Source organism: Trichomycterus rosablanca, chromosome 17 (genome assembly GCF_030014385.1).
Source record: "Trichomycterus rosablanca isolate fTriRos1 chromosome 17, fTriRos1.hap1, whole genome shotgun sequence".
Classification (NCBI taxonomy): Eukaryota; Metazoa; Chordata; class Actinopteri; order Siluriformes; family Trichomycteridae; genus Trichomycterus; species Trichomycterus rosablanca.
In genome coordinates this window covers 29,421,184-29,440,492 of record NC_086004.1, presented here as the reverse complement: position 1 = coordinate 29,440,492, position 19,309 = coordinate 29,421,184, and the positions used below count along the sequence as shown (strand labels likewise).

At 45.2% G+C, this 19,309-nt stretch overlaps 1 protein-coding gene across 3 annotated transcripts in view; it reads left to right on the top strand.

Moving 5' to 3' along the window:
* The window catches only part of lrp4 (low density lipoprotein receptor-related protein 4), a 93,510-nt gene that overhangs the window by 31,795 nt on the left and 42,406 nt on the right, over nt 1–19,309 (top strand). For all 3 annotated transcript variants that reach the window (XM_063013492.1, XM_063013491.1, XM_063013493.1), the window contains exon 2: nt 13,612–13,758. In XM_063013492.1, the coding sequence (XP_062869562.1) occupies nt 13,612–13,758 (147 nt within the window). The remainder of the gene's footprint in view (nt 1–13,611; nt 13,759–19,309) is intronic.

Sequence of the window (19,309 nt, the reverse complement as noted above, 5' to 3'; positions counted from 1 at the left end):
CAGTTCCCGAACCTATTGGCTGTTGTGTTGTGTGAGTTCATCTTTAATGCCGTCCAGGTGGCACAGCGGGATATTTTGCTAGCACACCAGCGCCGAGATTCTAAACTCCTCGGTTCGAAACTGGGCTGGGCGCCATCCATCTAGCGGGCATAATTGGCAGTGCCTGAAGGGAGGGATGACGGGAATATGTGGGCGGGGACTTCAACGATGTGTAAGGACCCTGATTGGCGGATAGAGGAGCCTGTGCAAAGCACATGGCCGGAAAAGGGTTTCTTATATATAATAATATAATAATATAACATAATAATATCTTGATAGTCATGTGACCAGAATAGGGAGGCATGGGGAGCGGTGATTGGCCGTGTCTGTGGGGGGAATACCTGAGGCATCGCTACAGATTCAAGTCTTGTAGATGCAACGCTGGTAAAACTGGACCCACCGCGATCCTCACTCACTCACTCACTTTCTTAACCGCTTATCCAATTAGGGTCGAGGGGGGTGCTGGAGCCTATCCCAGCTTTTCAATGGGCGCAAGGCACACAGTAACACCCTGGACGGGGCGCCAGTCCATCGCAGGGCACACACACACACACACACACACGCATTCACCTGTAGGGCAATTCAGTGTCTCCAGTTAACCTGACTGCATGTTTTTGGATTGTGGGAGGAAACCGGAGCTCCCGGAGGAAACCCAAACCGGACCACCCCGCCTGGGGATCGAACCCAGGACCTTCTTGCTGTGAGGCGACAGTGCTACCCACCGAGCCACCGTGCCGCCCCCCACCGTGATCCTGACCGTCATGCTTTAATAATAATGCTTTCCGTCATGTCCGGTTTTACTTCTGCTGAAATCTGGCAACCCGTTTTTATTTAATATTAGTGGCAAATAAAGAGATAAAGATGGAGGTACTTTATAGACGCCGTGGTTGCAGCTCGGCTGATAAATATTTACAGTCGCTGATCCGAGCGTGTGTGTGATGCGTACAGCTCGCGGTCATGTGACTCGTGTAAACATTATGATGTCGCTTTTTGCTCCGGACGATGGGACAGTGCGAGCGCTGTGGGTGTCGTGTGTGTGTGTGTGTGTGTGTGTGTGTGTGTGTGTGTGTGTGTGTGTGTGTGTTTATCTGTTCCTGTCCGCCGAAATTCAATCCCAGTGCAAACACTGAGAATGTGGACACACTGATAGTCTAGACATTTTTACACACACACACACACACACACACACACACACACACACACACACACACACACACTGGGACGAGGGCCGGACGGTCGAGGGTCGCTTGATTGCATCCTGCACAATTTACACTTTCTCAGTTTTATTATTATTATTATAATTTTTGGTTGCTAGATTTTATTTCCTCGCCTGTCGGTTTGCTTTGATGTAAAACTGAGTGACGTACGTCAATAAAATGGGGTTTAAATTTTGGGCAGAACACAAGTGTAGGGCTTTTTTAAAGAAGGGAACAGTACAGCGTGAAGACAAAACACCAAACAGCTTGGGTTCAAATCCCAGTTCCTGTTGCGTCTGTGACCTTCTCAGCCTGATAAACATCGAACGCTAGGCGACTCGTTCCTCCAGTTCTGATGCGTTCACTAAAATTCTATACCTGGTGACCCTGATTGTCCGAAACCATCATGATGACCGGCACCTCCATCCTGGTCAGGGTTGTGATGGACCCAGAATCATCTAGAAACTCAGGATGCAAGGTAGAAACAGACCCGACCTCATAACCCAAAATCTTGTCCAAGATGTCACACAAGTGTTCCAGAAAGCTCCTTGGTTCCTAGGTTCTTTGATTTCTTGGTTCCTCGGTTCTTTGGTTCTTTGATTCCTTGGTTCCTCGGTTCTTTGATTCCTTGGTTCCTCAGTTCTTTGGTTCTTTGATTCCTTGGTTCCTTAGTTCTTTGGTTCCTTGGTTACTTAGTTTTTTGGTTCTTTGGTTCCTTGGTTCATTGGTTACTTGGTTCCTCGGTTCTTTCGGCCCTGTACGTCGCCGCTCTGCTGCTCATTAAGCTCTAATCAGTGGTAAATGCAGGAACCACTGTAACCGGAAAGTTCCTTGGTTCATCGGTTCTTTGGTTCTTTGGTTCCTTTGTTGCTCAATTACTTAGTTCCTTGGTTCATCGGTTATTTGGTTCCTCGGTTCCTTAGTTCCTTGGTTCCCTGGTTCCTTGGTTCATTGGTTCATTGGTCCATCGGTTCCTTGGTTCCTTAGTTCCTTGGTTCCCTGGTTCATCGGTTCTTTGGTTCCTTGGTTCCTTAGTTCCTCGGTTCCCTGGTTCATCAGTTCTTTGGTTCTTTGGTTCCTTTGTTGCTCAATTACTTAGTTCCTTGGTTCCTTGGTTCATTGGTCCATCGGTTCCTTGGTTCCTTAGTTCCTTGGTTCCCTATTTCCTTGGTTCCTTGGTTCATCGGTTCTTTGGTTCCTTGGTTCCTTAGTTCCTCGGTTCCCTGGTTCATCGGTTCCTCGTTTCCTCGTTTCCTTCGGCTCCATATATGGCTACTTTGGTGCTCGTTAAGTTCTAATTAGTGGTAAACGCAGGAACCACAGGAACCAGAAAGTTCCTTTATTCCTAGGTTCCCTCGGTCCCGTACGTTCCTGCTCTGCTGCTCATTAACTTCTAATCTGTGATAAACGCTTCACGCTTGAGCTAAACAGATTTGGTTTGTGGTGCATTGTGGGTAAACTGGGTAACCTGATTATGGCTGATGTTCCAGGGTTCCAGAGGAACGTGGATGATGAAGCTCGTAACGAGGAGCTGAGCTTTAGTCTCGGATAATTTCATTTCCACGAGGCTCGTTCTCTGAAATAAACGTTCTGAATATTTTTACTCCTGAACGCTTTTATTCTTCATTTCCTGTTTTAAAGAACCTCACAGAAACGTCTGAACTTTATTTCCTCTGGTTTATCCTGACTGGAGTGATGAAGATGAGGAGGATGAAGATAAATGAGGATCAGAAATAATTTTCGGTTGTTTATTTCATCCAAAGGGACTTACAGTTAATACAGAAACAATCCAGAGTCGGGGGCCTTAATCAAGTCAGTGGTGTCGTATGTTTCTGTTTGAGCTTTTTAGTGTTTGACTCTGAGTTTGATGGATGAGTTTTTATTAAAGATCCCCTAAAGCTGCAATTATGATTATTGTTATTGATTTTAGCCCCCGGTCCCCTGGGTCCCCTCCTCCACATCCCCCGGTCTCCCATTCTGACTGATTTGATCCATCAGTGATCCTGATTACTTCATTTAGAGATTCTCTGTTTGATTTGAAGGTAAATAACAGATATAAAAGTCACAGACATACATAAATAAATAAAGAAATATTCATAAATAAATAAGTGTTTTATTATTGTATTGGATCTGTAATAAATTATACACTACAATTATACAACATTAATACAACAATAATAGTAAAGTCAAATACTTGAAGATTACATTGAAATACCGCTGCTAATTATAATGCAGTGCAGTGTGTACAGTGAAGTGTGCAGTGAGTTATGTGGTGTAGTATAGTATAGTGGAATGCAGTGTGTGTATAGTGTAGTGCAGTGCTGTGATAGTTATGTGGTGCAGTGTAGTGAGTATAATATAGTGCAGTGTGTATAGTGTAGTGCAGTAAGTGTAATGCGCTGTGTATAGTGCACTGTGTATAGTGTAGTGCATTGTGTATAGTATAGTGCAGTATGGTGAGTGTTATGTGGTGTAGTAAATGTGTAGTGTAGTAGTATACTCTAGTGCATTGCACTGAAATGTGTATAGTGCAGTGAGTGTAGTGCAGTGTATATTGCAGTGCAGTGAGTATATTATAGTGCAGTGAGTGTAGTGCAGTGTATATTGCAGTGCAGTGAGTATATTATAGTGCAGTAAGTGTAGTGCAGTGTATATTGCAGTGCAGTGAGTATATTATAGTGCAGTGTATCATGTATAGTGTAGTGCAGTGGTGAGTGTTATGTGGTGTAGTAAATGTCTAGTTTAGTGAGTATACTATATTGCATTGCACTGAAATGTGTATAGTGCGGCAAGTGTAGTGCAGTGTTTATTGCAGTGCAGTGAGTATATTATAGTGCAGTGTATCGTGTATAGTGTAGTGCAGTAAGTGATGTGTGATGAATCTGTAATATAAGTGTAGTGCAGTAAGTGTTATGTGGTGCAGTGCAGTGAATATAGTGCAGTTAAGTGTAGTACAGTAATGTGTGATGAATCTGTAATATAAGTGTAGTGCAGTAAGTGTTATGTGGTGCAGTGCAGTGAATATAGTGTAGTGCAGTGATGTGTGATGAATCTGTAATATACTGTAAGTGTAGGTGCAGTAAATGTTATGAGGTGCAGTACAGTGAATATAGTGCAGTTAAGTGTAGTACAGTAATGTGTGATGAATCTGTAATATAAGTGTAGTGCAGTAAGTGTTATGAGGTGCAGTGCAGTGAATATAGTGTAGTGCAGTAATGTGTGATGAATCTGTAATATAAGTGTAGTGCAGTAAGTGTTATGAGGTGCAGTACAGTGAATATAGTGTAGTGCAGTATATTATAGTGCAGTGTATCATCGTGTAGTGTAGTATATAAGTGTAGTTTTTGTTATTTGCGCCTCTTGACTGTAAATGTTTTTAACTGTAAGATCAGAAGCGGCTGAAACTGTTTTCACTGCAGAATCAGAATCAGTTCCTGAATAATAAAAAAGTTCTGGTACTGATTACAGCGTCTCATCCGCAGCAGAAACATTTTCCTTCCTCTGAAAACAAAACCAGCTCCTGATTGTTGGTGGGATGAAAGGATTTGTGCTGGGAGGAGAACAGACTGGGTGAAGAGCCGGCGTGTCATTAAAGATCCGCCTGTAATTACACCAAACACTCGCTCTGCTGTTCGTCTAATCACCCGCCGCCCGATTACACCAGGAACCGTCCTCGTACCGTCCCACCGAACCGGCACAGAGCTTCAGCTTCTCTGCTTCATTCAGCTTCATTCAAAATAAAATAAAATCAATATAATAAATAAATAAATAAATAACCCACATTAAAACCTAAACCCTTCTGAACACCTTCGGGATGAATCCAGACCTTCTCTTTCACCTACATGGGCACAGATCTCCACAGTCACACTCCAAAATCTTGTTAATATTAATGCAGACGTTTCTGGATTAGGATGCCCAACGAGCGTGTGTCCAGGTGTCTTCATACTTTTGGTCCTGTACACTCTAAGAGTAACAACTGAGACTGTCCACAGTCGAGTGAGCTTCACAAGAAAGAAGCTCGTGCCCATCACGTTTCCTCCAGGTCTGTGTGCCCTGCAGACTGAACGCCTCTATTAGGCAAGTGGTAGCCTAGTGGTTATGGTACTGGACTAGTAATCAGAAGGGCGCTGGTTCAAGCCCCACCACTTCCAGGTTGCTGCCGTTGGGCCCTTGAGCAAGGCCCTAAACCCTCAATTGCTCAGAATAAATGCAGAAAATGTAAAAGTATATTAGACCTATATATTTTATATACTGTATTAACCTTTATAATTAACAGTACATGGCCAAAAGTATGTGGACACCACTCTAATGAATAAATGTAGATGTTTTAGTCACACATATTGCTGTAAAATGTAAAAAAATGTCAATACTACGAACTGTGTGGCTCTTAAATGTTCCAGCCTGGCTGTCACCCTGTCCATAAATATACGGTCTGATAAATTTGGTGTGGAGGAACTTGGAGAGGTGTGGTAACATGCACCGAACCCTGACCACAACCCTAGAGCGCCTCGGAACACAAATTGAGATCAAGCCATGAATTCACAACAGCTCTATAGATAGAATGGGCACAAATGTTCACAGACACACTCCAAAATCTTGTTAAATAAGTCTTACATTAATATTATTGCAGGATTATTGTGGATTAGACTGTGCAGCAAGCACGTGTCCAGGTGTCCTTATACTTTTGGTCTTGTGAATCTGTCCACAGTCGTCAAGGCCCTTGACCACAACCCTAGAGCGCCTCGGAACATAATTGGAACATTCATTGAGGACTTGACAGAATGGGCACAAATTTTCATAGGCGCACTCCAAAATGTTGTGGAGAGCTTTTATAGTTTCGAAGGCAATGTGTGACAAGCTCCTAATCCTGTGTCCACTTACTTTTGGTCCCAAAAGGCTCAGATGTTCGGAAGCTCAGCTTTCGAGCCCCTCGCAGGGCACCTAAAACATTTCTCCTCTGTGTTTTGGGAGTGAGAGGGGTGCAGGAGGGTCGGGGTGGAGGTGGAGGTGGAGGGATGATCTAGTGAGATGTTATGGAACAGAACTATAGTAGGTGTCGCCCGCGTCTCCGTGGGGGGCGCCGGCCGAACCCGCAGCCGTGCGGCGGAATATTCTTCTTCCCGCGGTGTTTTGTAGCTCTGTGACGGGTGAAATACGGTGGGAACTCGGCCCGGGATGGTTTTTTTTCTTTATATTCTTTTTCTTTTGCGCTTTTGTCGGATTCACAGCCGGAGCTCAGCGGGAAGCGTCGTCCGAAATGACCTCCCGTCAGCCGACAAAGGGGGAGAAAGGAGCGCATTGTGGGGACGTCCGGGAGCTTCGTTTATTTCTTTTAAAGGTGTGAATACAATTTAATTACTTGATTTTGCATTTTTACTGGATTAAAAATGATTGATATCAGAGTTAGCTGTCCAAATGCTGTCGTCTTTTGACTGAATGAGCACAAATTCCCACAGAATACTTCAAAGTCTTCTCAAAACAGAGGCTAAAAAGATCACATAATTTAATACCATTTGATTTTGAAGTGGGGCGTCCACATACTTCTGTATTATTAACAGAGCTTGCATTGTGCTAAAAGAGGAAAGGGTATTCCCCAAACTGTTACCACAGACGGCGTCGTAAGGTGGCTGGTGTGTGTTAGAAGTGGTGTCCACATACTTTTGGTACTCGCTCGATCGCCGAGGAAGAACAGCGGCGTAATTATCCATCCGCAAAACCCCCATCCCAGCATGCATCTGTGTTCGGTATTGTTGGCTTTTTCGGGTGGGGGGGGGGGGGGGTCAGAACGGATCCGGCGCGCCCGTTTACACTTCAGAGGAGATTTGGGCAATGAAGCGGGTCAGCGCGGGTCCTGAGAACCCAGCGGAATCCGCGCGCTCCGGTGGGCCGGGTCTGTTTGTGTTGCGTTAGGTGGACGCGGAGGTGCTGACGGAGGGGGGCGGACTGACGGGGGGTCAGCGGACGGGAAGAGAGGGGCGAATTGTTTGGGGTGAGCGCATGGCGGGCGCTGTTGTTCGCCCCGCTCTTTCACACGCTGACGGACGGACTCCCGCTGGGTCCCTCCCGAAAGGAACCTGCTGAACGGGGCGCAGCGTGAGATTCAGCGCCGGTGCAGGGGAGGAACGCCGGCGGCTTTTCAGCTCCTCAATGCGGCTTGTTCTGCGTTTTTCTCAGGAAGGAAGTGGACACGTCCTTTTGGGTAAAACGGCATCGTTTTCGGGGCGTCTCTTCATTTCTGCATTTTCTCCTCTTTTTTCCAAATGTAGTCATACCCAGTTAGTTCCTCTTCCTCTGCTGGAGACCCTTATGGCGTATGGAGGGTATATTCTCCTGACACGCCCTCCCTCAGGCGTCCCCTTATACTTCGGTGAATCGGCTCGTGAGGTCAGTCTCGCTCACAGAGAGTCACACGTTCCTACACTTTTGTAAAGGCGCCTCGGCCTACTAACCAGGGTCCTTATACAGCAATTTTCAGTCCTGTCTTTTCCCACCCAGCAGACTAGAGTCCGATTTTGTCTGCTGCAGGCACTAGGGGGCGCCCAGTGGACCGATAGTACAGCTGAGATTCAGACTCAATCTCAGTTGCTGTAGTGGGAATGCTCTCTGTGTGAGTCCAGAAGAGTTGAAATGGGGAATTGGAAATGACTAAATTTGGGAGGGGGGTGCAGAAATAAAAAAATCAAAAAGAGCAGCCGGGTCACACGCCGGCCTGAATGAGAACGTCTACAGCTACACAAGCGCGGTGTGGTGACACCGTGAGGATCTGAGTGACGATGGTGCTTGAGGGTCCTCGGTGGACCGTCGGTGAAAAGTTCTGACAGGAAGTTCAGTCCGGAACAGCGCGACCCTTGAGGTTCAGGATGACATCTCGGGTGAAGGATCAGCCGGAGGTTAAACGTTCTGGAGAACAGCTGTGTAGGAACACAAGAGACCGCTGTTCCGCTCGGAGAAAAGAAACCACCGCTCATGGCGGTCACCGCAGCGCCGAGCGTCTTCACACTACTGCGCTGGTGCTGAGGACAGACGCGTAATGAACGACACACACACACACACGCACACACACACACACTGCTGCAGTTCTGCTGGAGTTATGTTGGTGTTCCACTGTAGTTCTGCTGGCCTTCTTTTGCTGGTGTTCCACTCCAGTTTCGCTGGTGTTCCAGTGCAGTTCCACTGGTTTTCTGCTGGCATTCCACTGCAGTTCCACTACAGATCTGCTGAAGTTCTGCTGGCATTCTTTTACTCGCGTTCCACTGGAGTTCTGCTGGAGTTCCACTGGAGTTCTGCTGGAGTTCCTCTTTTTGCATATTTTTGCTGGCGTTCCACTGCAGATCTGCTGCCGTTCAGCTAAAGTTCTGCTGGCATTCTTTTTTTCACTGAGTTTCACTGAGGTTCCGCTGGTGTTCTGCTTGCATGCCGCTGAAGTTCCACTGTGGTTCTGCTGCACTTTAGCTACATTTCTGCTGGCATATTTTTGCAGGCCTTGCACTGCAGTTCCACTGAAGTTTTGCTGGAGTTCCATTGCTGGTGTTCCACTGGTGTTCTGCTGGAGTTTTACTGGCATTTTTCTGACGTTCTGCTGGAATTCCTCTGGAATTCTGTCTGTCAGGGGTTGAGGTGGATGAATGAGGTTAACAGCGCCCCGTTGGTTCATGAGGTTTCGCTCTCTGACTCTCCTGAGCCGCCTCGATTTGATTTGTACGGTGGATCAACTTTCAGAACTGAACCAGACGCCCGGAGTCGTACCGTGTGTGTGTGTGTGTGTGTGTGTGTGTGTGTGTGTGTGTGTGTGTGTGTGTGTGTGTGTGTGTGTGTGTGTGTGTGAGTGAGTGTGTTAGTCATGGATACACTGTCTTCTCTTTTTAGGAGGGGTCAATGCGAGGGGTGCGTGGTTACTAAGCCCCAGACTAAACGACTCCAATTGCTGACCAATGTTCCGTCCTGGACAAGCGCCAAGGACTTCAGTTTCACAGTTTAACACACACACACACACACACACACACTTACACACTCACACACACACTTACACACACACACACACTGAACTTAACATACACTAAACTCACTTTAGGCTCCATCCAGACGTTTCTGCTTTTGTGATTTTGCTCTAAAGCTGCAGCATTCGATTCCATTCGGAGGATTCCTTATGTTTAGGTAACAGTTTAGGGATTTCCCTTCTCTACTGTAGCACAACTGAGCTCCATACTACGAAACCCTGACCTTAACCTAATGAATTGGAACACTGACTGCATTCCAGGCCTCATCACTCATTGCTGATGCTCCTGGTGCCAGACAGTGAATCCCTGCAGTCATGTTTCAAAATGCAGTCGAGCAAACACATACACTATATGGATGAAAGTATTTGGACGTCACTTCTAATTATTGAATTCAGGTGTAATAAATCAATTATATAAAGGAAATATGCCTGCAGAGGAGGTCAGCCGGTGCATGAGCACACTGAAAGACTACTGGAACACTAGGTGGCAGAGTACCGGGTGAAGTCTATGTAATAAGAGCTTCATCAAGCTGGTTGTCAGGTGTCCACATACTTTCGGTCACGCTCTGAAGGCTGTAGGGTTCAGACGCTGGTATCTGACGGCCTTCAGAAGCAGTCCTGATGAAGTGTGTCCCAGTCTGGAGGTGAGCTGCACTCGCGGGGCGCCACGTAAAAGCTCAGCGGTGTTTTATGGAGTGTGAAAGTGGGGGCGGGAGCTGGCGGGGGTACGGCAGGGGTGGTACGGCAGGGGTATAAAAGCAGATGGAAGCGACTGCCAGTGTCTTTAGTGCTGCCCGGATGCCGTGCTGCCCGGATGCCATGCTACTGCACACACACGCTACATACACTACTGTGATGCCAAAACAATTCGGACGCCTGCCCGTGACCTCTGTGTGATCTGCGTGCGGCTTCTGACAAGACTTTGAAGTATGTCTATGGGGATTTGTACCCATTCAGTGTGAAGATGACGGCGTGTGTATGGCTGGGCGCTGATGTTGATGTTCCGGTTCATTCCAGAGCTGGTCAGTGAAGCAGAGATCAGGGCTCTGTGCAGGAAAGGGCCTTCCCTAAACTGTTGCTGCAAAGTCAGCATGCATTTTACTTTATACCACTGATTTATTACACCTATTAGCAACTACTGTGTCTACAACACATACATTTAATACACTTTGACCTCCGCGCTCGCCGTGTAACGAGAGTGGTGTTTGGGTTTAGTCGCGGTGACATCACGTCGCCCGCCGTTCCATCAGAATTAGGCCGTCTGGGCATTTTTCGGGCAGCTGCTAGACCCGACGGCAGCGTGATGAGAGCCGGCAGAAATATGGCAGGGTAGAATGACGCGGGACGGCGGGGCTTCACGTGTGCAGTTAAAAACCATAAAACTCTGACCGAACGGAACTGCTGTCAACACACACACACACACGTGCGCACACACGCTCAGACGATGAGGTATGGGTATCCTCGTTGTCAACCACCGTAAACGAGAGCGACGGTAACCGCAATGATGGGGGCAGGATAGGGGGCAGGGGGGCGCTGAAGGTTTCCAGATGTGCTGGTTTTGGACTCGAGAGGGGGAGTGGAAAATGGGACAAACGTATACGTATACGCACACACACACACACACACACACACACACACATGGACGGATGCTAATATTTAGCACAAGCCCCCAAATGTTGAGTCCTGATTGGTTGAAGCGTTAGACACCAAACTGACCATATGGATCGAGTGTTTTGGAAACAATTCGTCATGGACGGTCCATTCAGCCGGTTTTGCGGTCTCAGACAGGTTTGGGTGTGATGTGGGGTTGTGGGACATGGCACTGGGATACCGCGACACTTACTGGTCAGAAGTCAGGAGACCAAAGACTCCACTAAAAATGGCTTTTTTGGTCCATGTGATTAGGAATAAACTTCAAGGTTTAAGCTCAGCTCAAAATCATTCGGCCGCAATGATCAGTATATTTAGAGGCGTTCTTACCCAACAACACTGTACCTACTGTCAAGCATGGTCTGTTCTTCAAATAAAGAAGACTCAAGACTTCCATCCAACAGGCGCCCCGGTGGTCGGCGGGATATTCCACTAGCACACCAGCGCTGGGATTCAGAACTCTTAGTGTATGAATCTCAGCTCTGCTACCGGTCGTCTGGGCGCCCCAAGCAGGCACAGTTGGCCACTAGTCTGCTGGGTGGGAAAAGGCTGGTCTAAAAAAGGGGTGGGGTCTTTAACGCCGAGCACAAATATCCCGGTAATAAACTGCTAATGGTTGAGTAGTGGACAGTGGTGGCCTAGTGCGTAGAGCTTTGGGCTGTCAATCAGAGTGTTGTGGGTTCAAATCCCGGCTCCGCCAATGAGCCACTGTTGGGCCCTTGAGCAAGGCGCTTAAGCCTCTGGGCTTCAGGGGGGCTGTACAATGACTGACCCTGTGCTCTGACCCCAGCTTCCAAACAGGCTGATATAGGGTCAGAGTGCAGGGTCAGGTATTACATGGTGCCCCTGGATGGTTAAGGGCCTTGCTTAAGGGCCCAACAGCTCTACCTACTGAGCTAGCAGTGTTCTAACATTCAGAACAATATTCGTACCTGACTTAAAAATCCATCATTTAAATCTTAAAACTACAAAACTGGTGTTCTTGCTTCTGTCAATTTATTTGTGGTTCCTTTTATTACTGAGCGTGAATGTTCCGGATCTGCCAAACATAAATGTGAGGAACTTTTATATTTTGGTTAAAAGCGGTAAGGGTGTAGTAGGTGGAGGAGGAATCGGTCGTGTCTGAGAGACGGAGAAACGCTTATAGTCCGGATTTATCTGATTTCCACCTTTTTGGATGCTCAGAGAAGCTTTAAGGGGAAGAAGATTTTCATGCGGTGATGATGTGAAAGCAGCGGCGCATCAGTGGCTACGAGCTCAACCACAAACATGTTTTGCTGACTGCATTAAAAAGTTGGCTGGAAAAATGCATCGAAAGGTGGCGATGTAGAAAAGTGATAAATAGAGTTTTACGAAAGTGCAGAAACATTTTGAAGAACCCTCGTTAATAAAAGAATCTGAAACAGAATGATTGAGCTGAAATGAGGTGAATCACTGGATTTTATTTGCAATTTGCTAGTATTTATCACTTCATTTGTACTCCAGACCTCCCAATTTGTAGCTGTGTGTGTGTGTGTGTGTGAGTGAGTGAGTGTGTTTTGATTTATTCATTCACACACACACACACACACGGTCAGGCCCTCCACAGAGTCACCTGGGAGGTCCGGCACCTAATTAATGGTCCTCCTTTTGCCGTCCTGGCCAGGATGTGACCACTGCGCACAAAGGTGTGTGTGTAAGAGTGTGTGTGTGTGTATTGGGAGTGTGGTAAAGTGAAAGAACACCCAGCAGTTGCCGCCGGTGGAGCTCGTCGTCATTTAGTGCACCCAGGTGTGAAAAACAAGCCGAACAAACACGGCATGTGGTTTAACGTTCACGTTTCCGTCACGTAGTTTAATCTGGGGACGCGCCGAGGCTTCGGGCTGCGGTTTTTAGTTTTTTTGGATTTGTAATGTTTCTCTCAGTCAGTCCCAGACCACCCGAATACTGAAGGTTTTCCTGCCTCAGCGGTTCCCCTCCTACCGGGTCCAGCTACCGTATCACACACTCTGTAACTCCAACGACTGTGTTTCATTTCTATTCAATCGGTTCTATTCAATCTGAGGCAGCTGATCAGGTAGGCAATAGGCAGCGACTACATAAGAGCTGAATGAGAGCAACAACAGCCGTGATTCCGTCTTAGTTTACAGGATGAGGTGTCATGTGTTTGAGAAAGAGTGTAAAAATCATCTGTCAGCAACAAATGGCACCAACTGTTGTGTTCGGGTGTCGCTGCAGAGCCAAAAGTATGAAGACAGTAGAAAGTCTGAGTTTAGCCACGTGCTGGGCTATTATTGTTGGCTGTTTTCTTTGATGTGTGTGTGTGTGTGTGTTGGGAAGTGTGTGGATAGCCTTGGTGCACATGGGTTCTATAAAAAGTTGTAACCAGGGGAGCAGCCTGGGCTAAGCATAACACACACACACACACACACACACTTTGACAAGCCTGGTCATTGTTACTGTCTCCCAGATTCCTCCAAACACCAGGACCTATAAAATTTTCGACAAGTGTGTGTGTGTGTTCTCACTTGCTCTATAAATTAAATGTTGCGCAAAGCGTCGAAGTATTAGTAACATGGTTCTGCAGCGGTTCATTGACCTGAGGGCAGGTTTTTGTTCCACCAGGGGGCGCACTGGTTCATCGGAGTAGCAGATGTGATTTCCACATTTGATCAGGAATGAAAACGCATCCAGCAAGTTACTCGGTGCATACAATAAACGTGTGCGTGTGTGTGTGTGTGTGTGTTACAGGTGTGTATAGCAGTACGGAGTGTTCGTGCGGGAGGAATCACTTCACGTGTGCGGTGAGCGTTTTCGGAGAGTGCACCTGTATCCCCGCCCAGTGGCAGTGTGACGGAGACAACGATTGCGGGGACCACAGCGACGAAGACGGCTGCAGTAAGTGCCACACACACACACAGACACACACACAGCTTCTTCAAATTCAAAAACACCTGACCCTATAGGTTGGACAGTCATAGCTCAGCGAATAAGGTACTGGACTAGTCATCAGAAGGTTGACGGGTCAGTTCCCACCACCGCCAGTGTTGTTTATCAGTTTGTCTCAAATTGTTTTCCTTCATATTAGTCGCTTCTGTCATTATTATTGTAATGCAATGCAGCAACTTTCAAAAGTCATACCTATATGTTTTGTGCTGTGCACTTTAACGACAGGATACCCTCGCACACACACACCACCACCCACATCGACCAGCTGCAGATTTCTATACAGATCTAACGTGTATGTTAACTCTTTCCGACGAGTTCGGTTCACGAACCTGATTTTGAACCGGTTCGGTGCATTTCCACCAAATAAAAGCTTCCCTACTGTGAACGCTTGTTTGCAGCTGGAACCAAAGAATACCAGGGTTTTCAGCGCCAACCGTGCCGTCATCCATGGGTGTGTTAGGTTGTACTGGATAGAAAAAATATATAGATATGTAAGTAAAGTTTTAAAATCTAAATGTCCATTTGTGTGCATATGCAAGTACTGAAAAACTAAACTCCACTTATGTGGCTGCTAGTTTTCTTTTCACTCGTGTTTACTAAACATCTGCAAACGAAAATGTTTCATGTACCGCTCGTCTCGCACGGAGTCGCCTTATCTTATCTTATCACCAATAGTTGAGCCATGCTTTTTGCAAAAACTGGTGGGAATGTGGGCACCAAGGTTCTAAGAAGCCTGAACAGAACCAGTTCACAGAACAGGATATCTGTGTTTCTTCGTCGCTCATGTGAGTGCCTCAACCAGACCACTAGGAGTCTCTGTTTCAGCAGCAAGGTGGTGGTTCCAGATCTGACCTTCCCTCCCCAGCGGTCCAGATTAGAGCTTCGGCGGTGTTGGGCAAGCATATTGGACACTGCTGCATCCCCTGGTAGACCCTACAGACCTTTTGACTGTTCCATCCATAAGCCTAGATTTTCTACATGCTTTACGATATCGCAGAAAACAAATAGCTGGTGCGTGGCGAGTATAAACCAACATCTAAAAGTGGTCAGCGACTGGAAAATCAGGCTGAAAATCACATGAACACACAGTGGCTAGAGCGCTAAACACGGGCTTCTGGGAAATACACTAATGATAATGATAATGAGATAAAATGGTTCTTTTCTTCCCTTGAGACAAAAGGAACAATTATGTCAAATTAGACCCCCCCTATTATTGCTGTGTGTGTGTGTGTGTGTGTGTGTGTGTGTGTGTGTGTGTGTGTGTGTGTGTGTGTGTGTGTAATACCAGTCACTTGAATTTAAAAGGGTTTTACAATAAATCTGTGCTGAATTGCTCTTTGTGGAGAAACTTCTACCTGCTAAACACAATGAGTGAATAAGTAATGGGTTACAAGCCGGATCTCTGAGGTGCTTCACATTTGAAAATTAATATTCATAGAATGAATCTATGGTGGTCCGTGGATTATTATTATTATTATTATTATTATTACTACTACTACTATTATTTTGTGCCTGTAAAGGGGTCCTAGACTGCTAAAACTTTCAGAAACCCCGGATGTATAGAAATACAAGTCAGAAAAAACATGCTTACAGTTTAATCTATATTAAATTTTGTCATTATTATTTGTTATAGTTATTATTATTGTTATGACTATTAGTGATGACAGTAGTGGTAGAGGTAGTGGTAATAATGATAATAGGAGTATTGCTGCTGTAGTGTGTTTTACTATTGTTGTTATTACTATTATTGATAGCACTATGACACTAAGAGTAGTATTTTTGTTGTTGTTGTTTATAGTTTTATTTTACCTTTTGTTTAGCATATTAATTTTCTCATCAGTGTTCTTTAAGTGTAAGAGTTTCTCTCAGTGCTTCACTTAATCACCTCACACCAAGATCTGCCTAGCAACGACATTCAATTGGTCAAAGGGAGGCCTTCTGGGCTTCTGATTGGCTGATGTAAAAAGTTAACTGAATCTCTATCAGCCCAGGATGCATATAAGCCTATTATTATAATCTTATAGTTATTATTATTATTACTATTACAATTAGTGATGTCGGTAGTGGTAGAAGTAATAATGATAATAGGAGTATTGCTGCTGTAGTGTGTTTTACTCTTGTTGTTATTACTATTATTGATAGCACTAATAGTAGTGTTTTTGTTGTTTTATTTTACCTTTTGTTTCATGAAAGTTTTGACAAAACAAACGTAACTAGTTCTCATGCCAATGGAGCACCATTTAATTGAATTAAAATATTTGATTTTAATAATTAAAATAATTAATATTAAGTGTCAGAGTTTCACTCAGAGCTTCACTCAACCACCTCACACCCAGATCTTAGTTCTGCCTAGCAACGACACTCAATTGGTCAAAGGGAGGCCTTCTGGGCTTCTGATTGGCTGATGTTAGAAGTTAACTGAATTTCTATTGGCTCAGGATACATGTAAACCTTTGTTGTTTCACATAACATGCTAAAAGTAATAAAATTGTAATGGTCTGTTTTTTTTTTTTAAATAACTTTATTATTTATAATTCAGCATTGCTTAATGCACAAATCATGCCTGTTTATCAGATTTCAGCCCTTACCAGAGCCGCTTGATTAAGTTAATGACTTGCGGTTCTGAAGGACGCATGTTAAACTCGTTAGATTAATGAATTAATTAAATTCACTTATAACGAATTAATACATCTCTGTTAACCAGAGTCTATACAGATAAAATCAGCATTTTTTCCACTCCAAGGGTGAAAATCTGATGAGTCAAAAATATACATACAGCAGTTGAGATGGTTAAATCATGTGCCCCCGTTACGTGCCCCCTTTATGTGCCCCCGTTACTTGCCCCCTTGCTGTAATTTTAGATTCAGGTCTGGGGTCTTGCTGCGTGCTGAAATGAGTTTTGGTCTGTTACGCAGATGACGAATATAAATCTGTCAGTAAATCTACGTCTCTGCAGTTCGTTTTTCAACAGGACTTTCAGTTATCTGTGATGAATTGCAGAAAAGTAGCATCTCTAATTGGCAGGGGTACGCCCCGCACCCCCCTGCTGGGTTCAAAGCCTTCAGCGGCGCGCGCTTGGTGTGTTTGTGTGGATACGTGTTTATGTGGGTTAGACAGAATATCCTCTCTGAACAGAAGAGTCCGTAGGAGGACGTCGCCATCCTGGTCCAAAATTGCCTGCTGCGCACCCATAATCCTCTGCTCCCCCACATTCTTCCCATCAGCAGAACAGCGTGAACCCAGAGAATCAGTAAGACGGTGCGAGCAGAATAGACAGATTATCACTTCTGAAAGTCTTCTTTCATCTCCTCTTCAATCCAGAGTTTCTTTATCCATCGCTCGTTCTCGTCTCATTTCCATAATCCCAGAATCCTTTGCTGCGGTAACCCACTCACATGGTGGAGACCTGCTGTGAACCGCCCAAAAGTGATCTTGAATAATACTTTCACTCTTTAGTCTTGCTTAGAATCGTCATATTAAAAAATAGAAGCTAAAATACTGGCCCAGTGTACTTTTAGGGTGCCTGTATTACACATAGTTCTGTGAAAAAGTATTCACCCCCTCTCTTGCCTCTGTTGTTGGATATTTATCACAATAAAACAATTATAGATCATCAAACTAAAATGTCAAATAATATATTCAAAGGACTTGTTATCCAACACCTATATCACCCTGTTGAAAAGAAATTGACCCCTTTACTTAATGGCCTGCACCAGTTTTAGGAGCCATGACGCAGCTAAACACTTTCTATAAATGATCTCTCAGATCTTTGTGAAGAAACTGTAGTGCCATTTTTTTTTAAACCATTCAGTGAATGAGGAACTCATCATCCTGGAGGAGACCACTCCTCGGGCGGAACGGTGGTTAAGTGGGTAGCGCTGTAGCCTCACAGCAAGAAGGTCCTGGGTTCGATCCCCAGGTGGGGCGGTCCGGGTACTATCCGTGTGGAGTTTGCTTGTTCTCCCCGTGTCTGCGTAGGTTTCCTCCGGGTGCTCCGGTTTCCTCCCACAGTCCAAAAACATGCAGCCAGGTTAATTGGAGAGACTGAATTGTCCTATATGTACCTAGCTGCTAGGATGCATAAACCAATGCGTTGTAGTGCCGGTCCCAAGCCCGGATAAAATAGGGAGGGTTTGCATTTCACTGACCCCTCTTCTCTGTATGGCTGCATATGGCCATTCTTTTATAATATTATAATTTTTATGTATTTCATTATTGGGGTATAGTGTTCCTGTAGAACCTTTAATAGATGGCTTGGCTTTTTTACATTTTATAATAAGTGAGATTTATATTGGTATATAGTGCAGGTCTGCTACGATCAATTCAGACTCAGTTCTCTCACATCTCACCATCACATTGGTTAAACTGGTTAATTAAGTACCCAGCACCCCTGTCTCCCATCACGGTGATACAGGTGTTGAATAACTTTGTTCCTTAAATAAATGGAATGTAATTAGTTTTAGCAGAACTGGTTTTATTTCACACAGTCTAATTTTAAAAGCATAAAAAGGAGAGAACCGCGTCTGCTGTGATGAGTAATTGAAGTGAGGTGTAAACAGCTTGAGGCTCTGAGTGGTAAACAACCCATCACACACACACACACACACACACACACACACACACACCTTGCCTTTTTTTTAAGTTTGTAAGATGTGTGTGTGTATGGTGTGTGTGTGCAGGTGTGTTTCATAAGGGTAGCAACCCTGATACACACTTCTGTGAAGCTCGGCTTCAAAGCCCGCACAAGGCATTCAGGACCTGCAGACATATCAACAGCATCTTATCTTTATCACACACACACACACACACACACACACACACACACACACACACACACACACACACAACCCATACCCCATACCTGAGTCTTCTGAGATCCTGTCTGTAAAGTTTCCAGTAGTTTGGTATCTGATTTTTTAGAGACGATCACAATGGCATAATTTTCCTAATCACACACACACACACACACACACACGTAAAATCAGTGCCCGTTATTGCTATACCAGACTTTTCTAATAAGCTTTTCGTCAGATTTTGGAACATGACTGCATAGATTGACAATAAAGTGCTCAAACAGTCGAACACCTCCACCAGACTTTACAGCTTCCACTACGCAGTGTTAAACGGGGTGTATTTTAGGCTTTCAAACTCATATTTATTTACCAGACCTCTACCGTGCATGGTGATGTCAGTCAGAAGGATCCATAAAGATCCTGATTGTGAAGGTTTAAAACCCAACAGTGAGCGCTGTAACCATGGACGGCTCATGCCAACGCTGTGCTACCTTCTTTTATCGCTCGAGTGGCTTTAATGCCAAGGCAGTTCAGCGAAACAGCCCTAGCATGGCTGACAGAGTGGCATCCTCCGTCAGTGCCAATGTCACGTCGGTGTTTTTCTTCCATGCTGCTAATAATACTCGACCCCACCAATTAACGGGGCGTCTAAACATTTTTGCCGTGTCGTCGAATGCTGCGGCGTGTTCGGCAAACTGATAGGAATA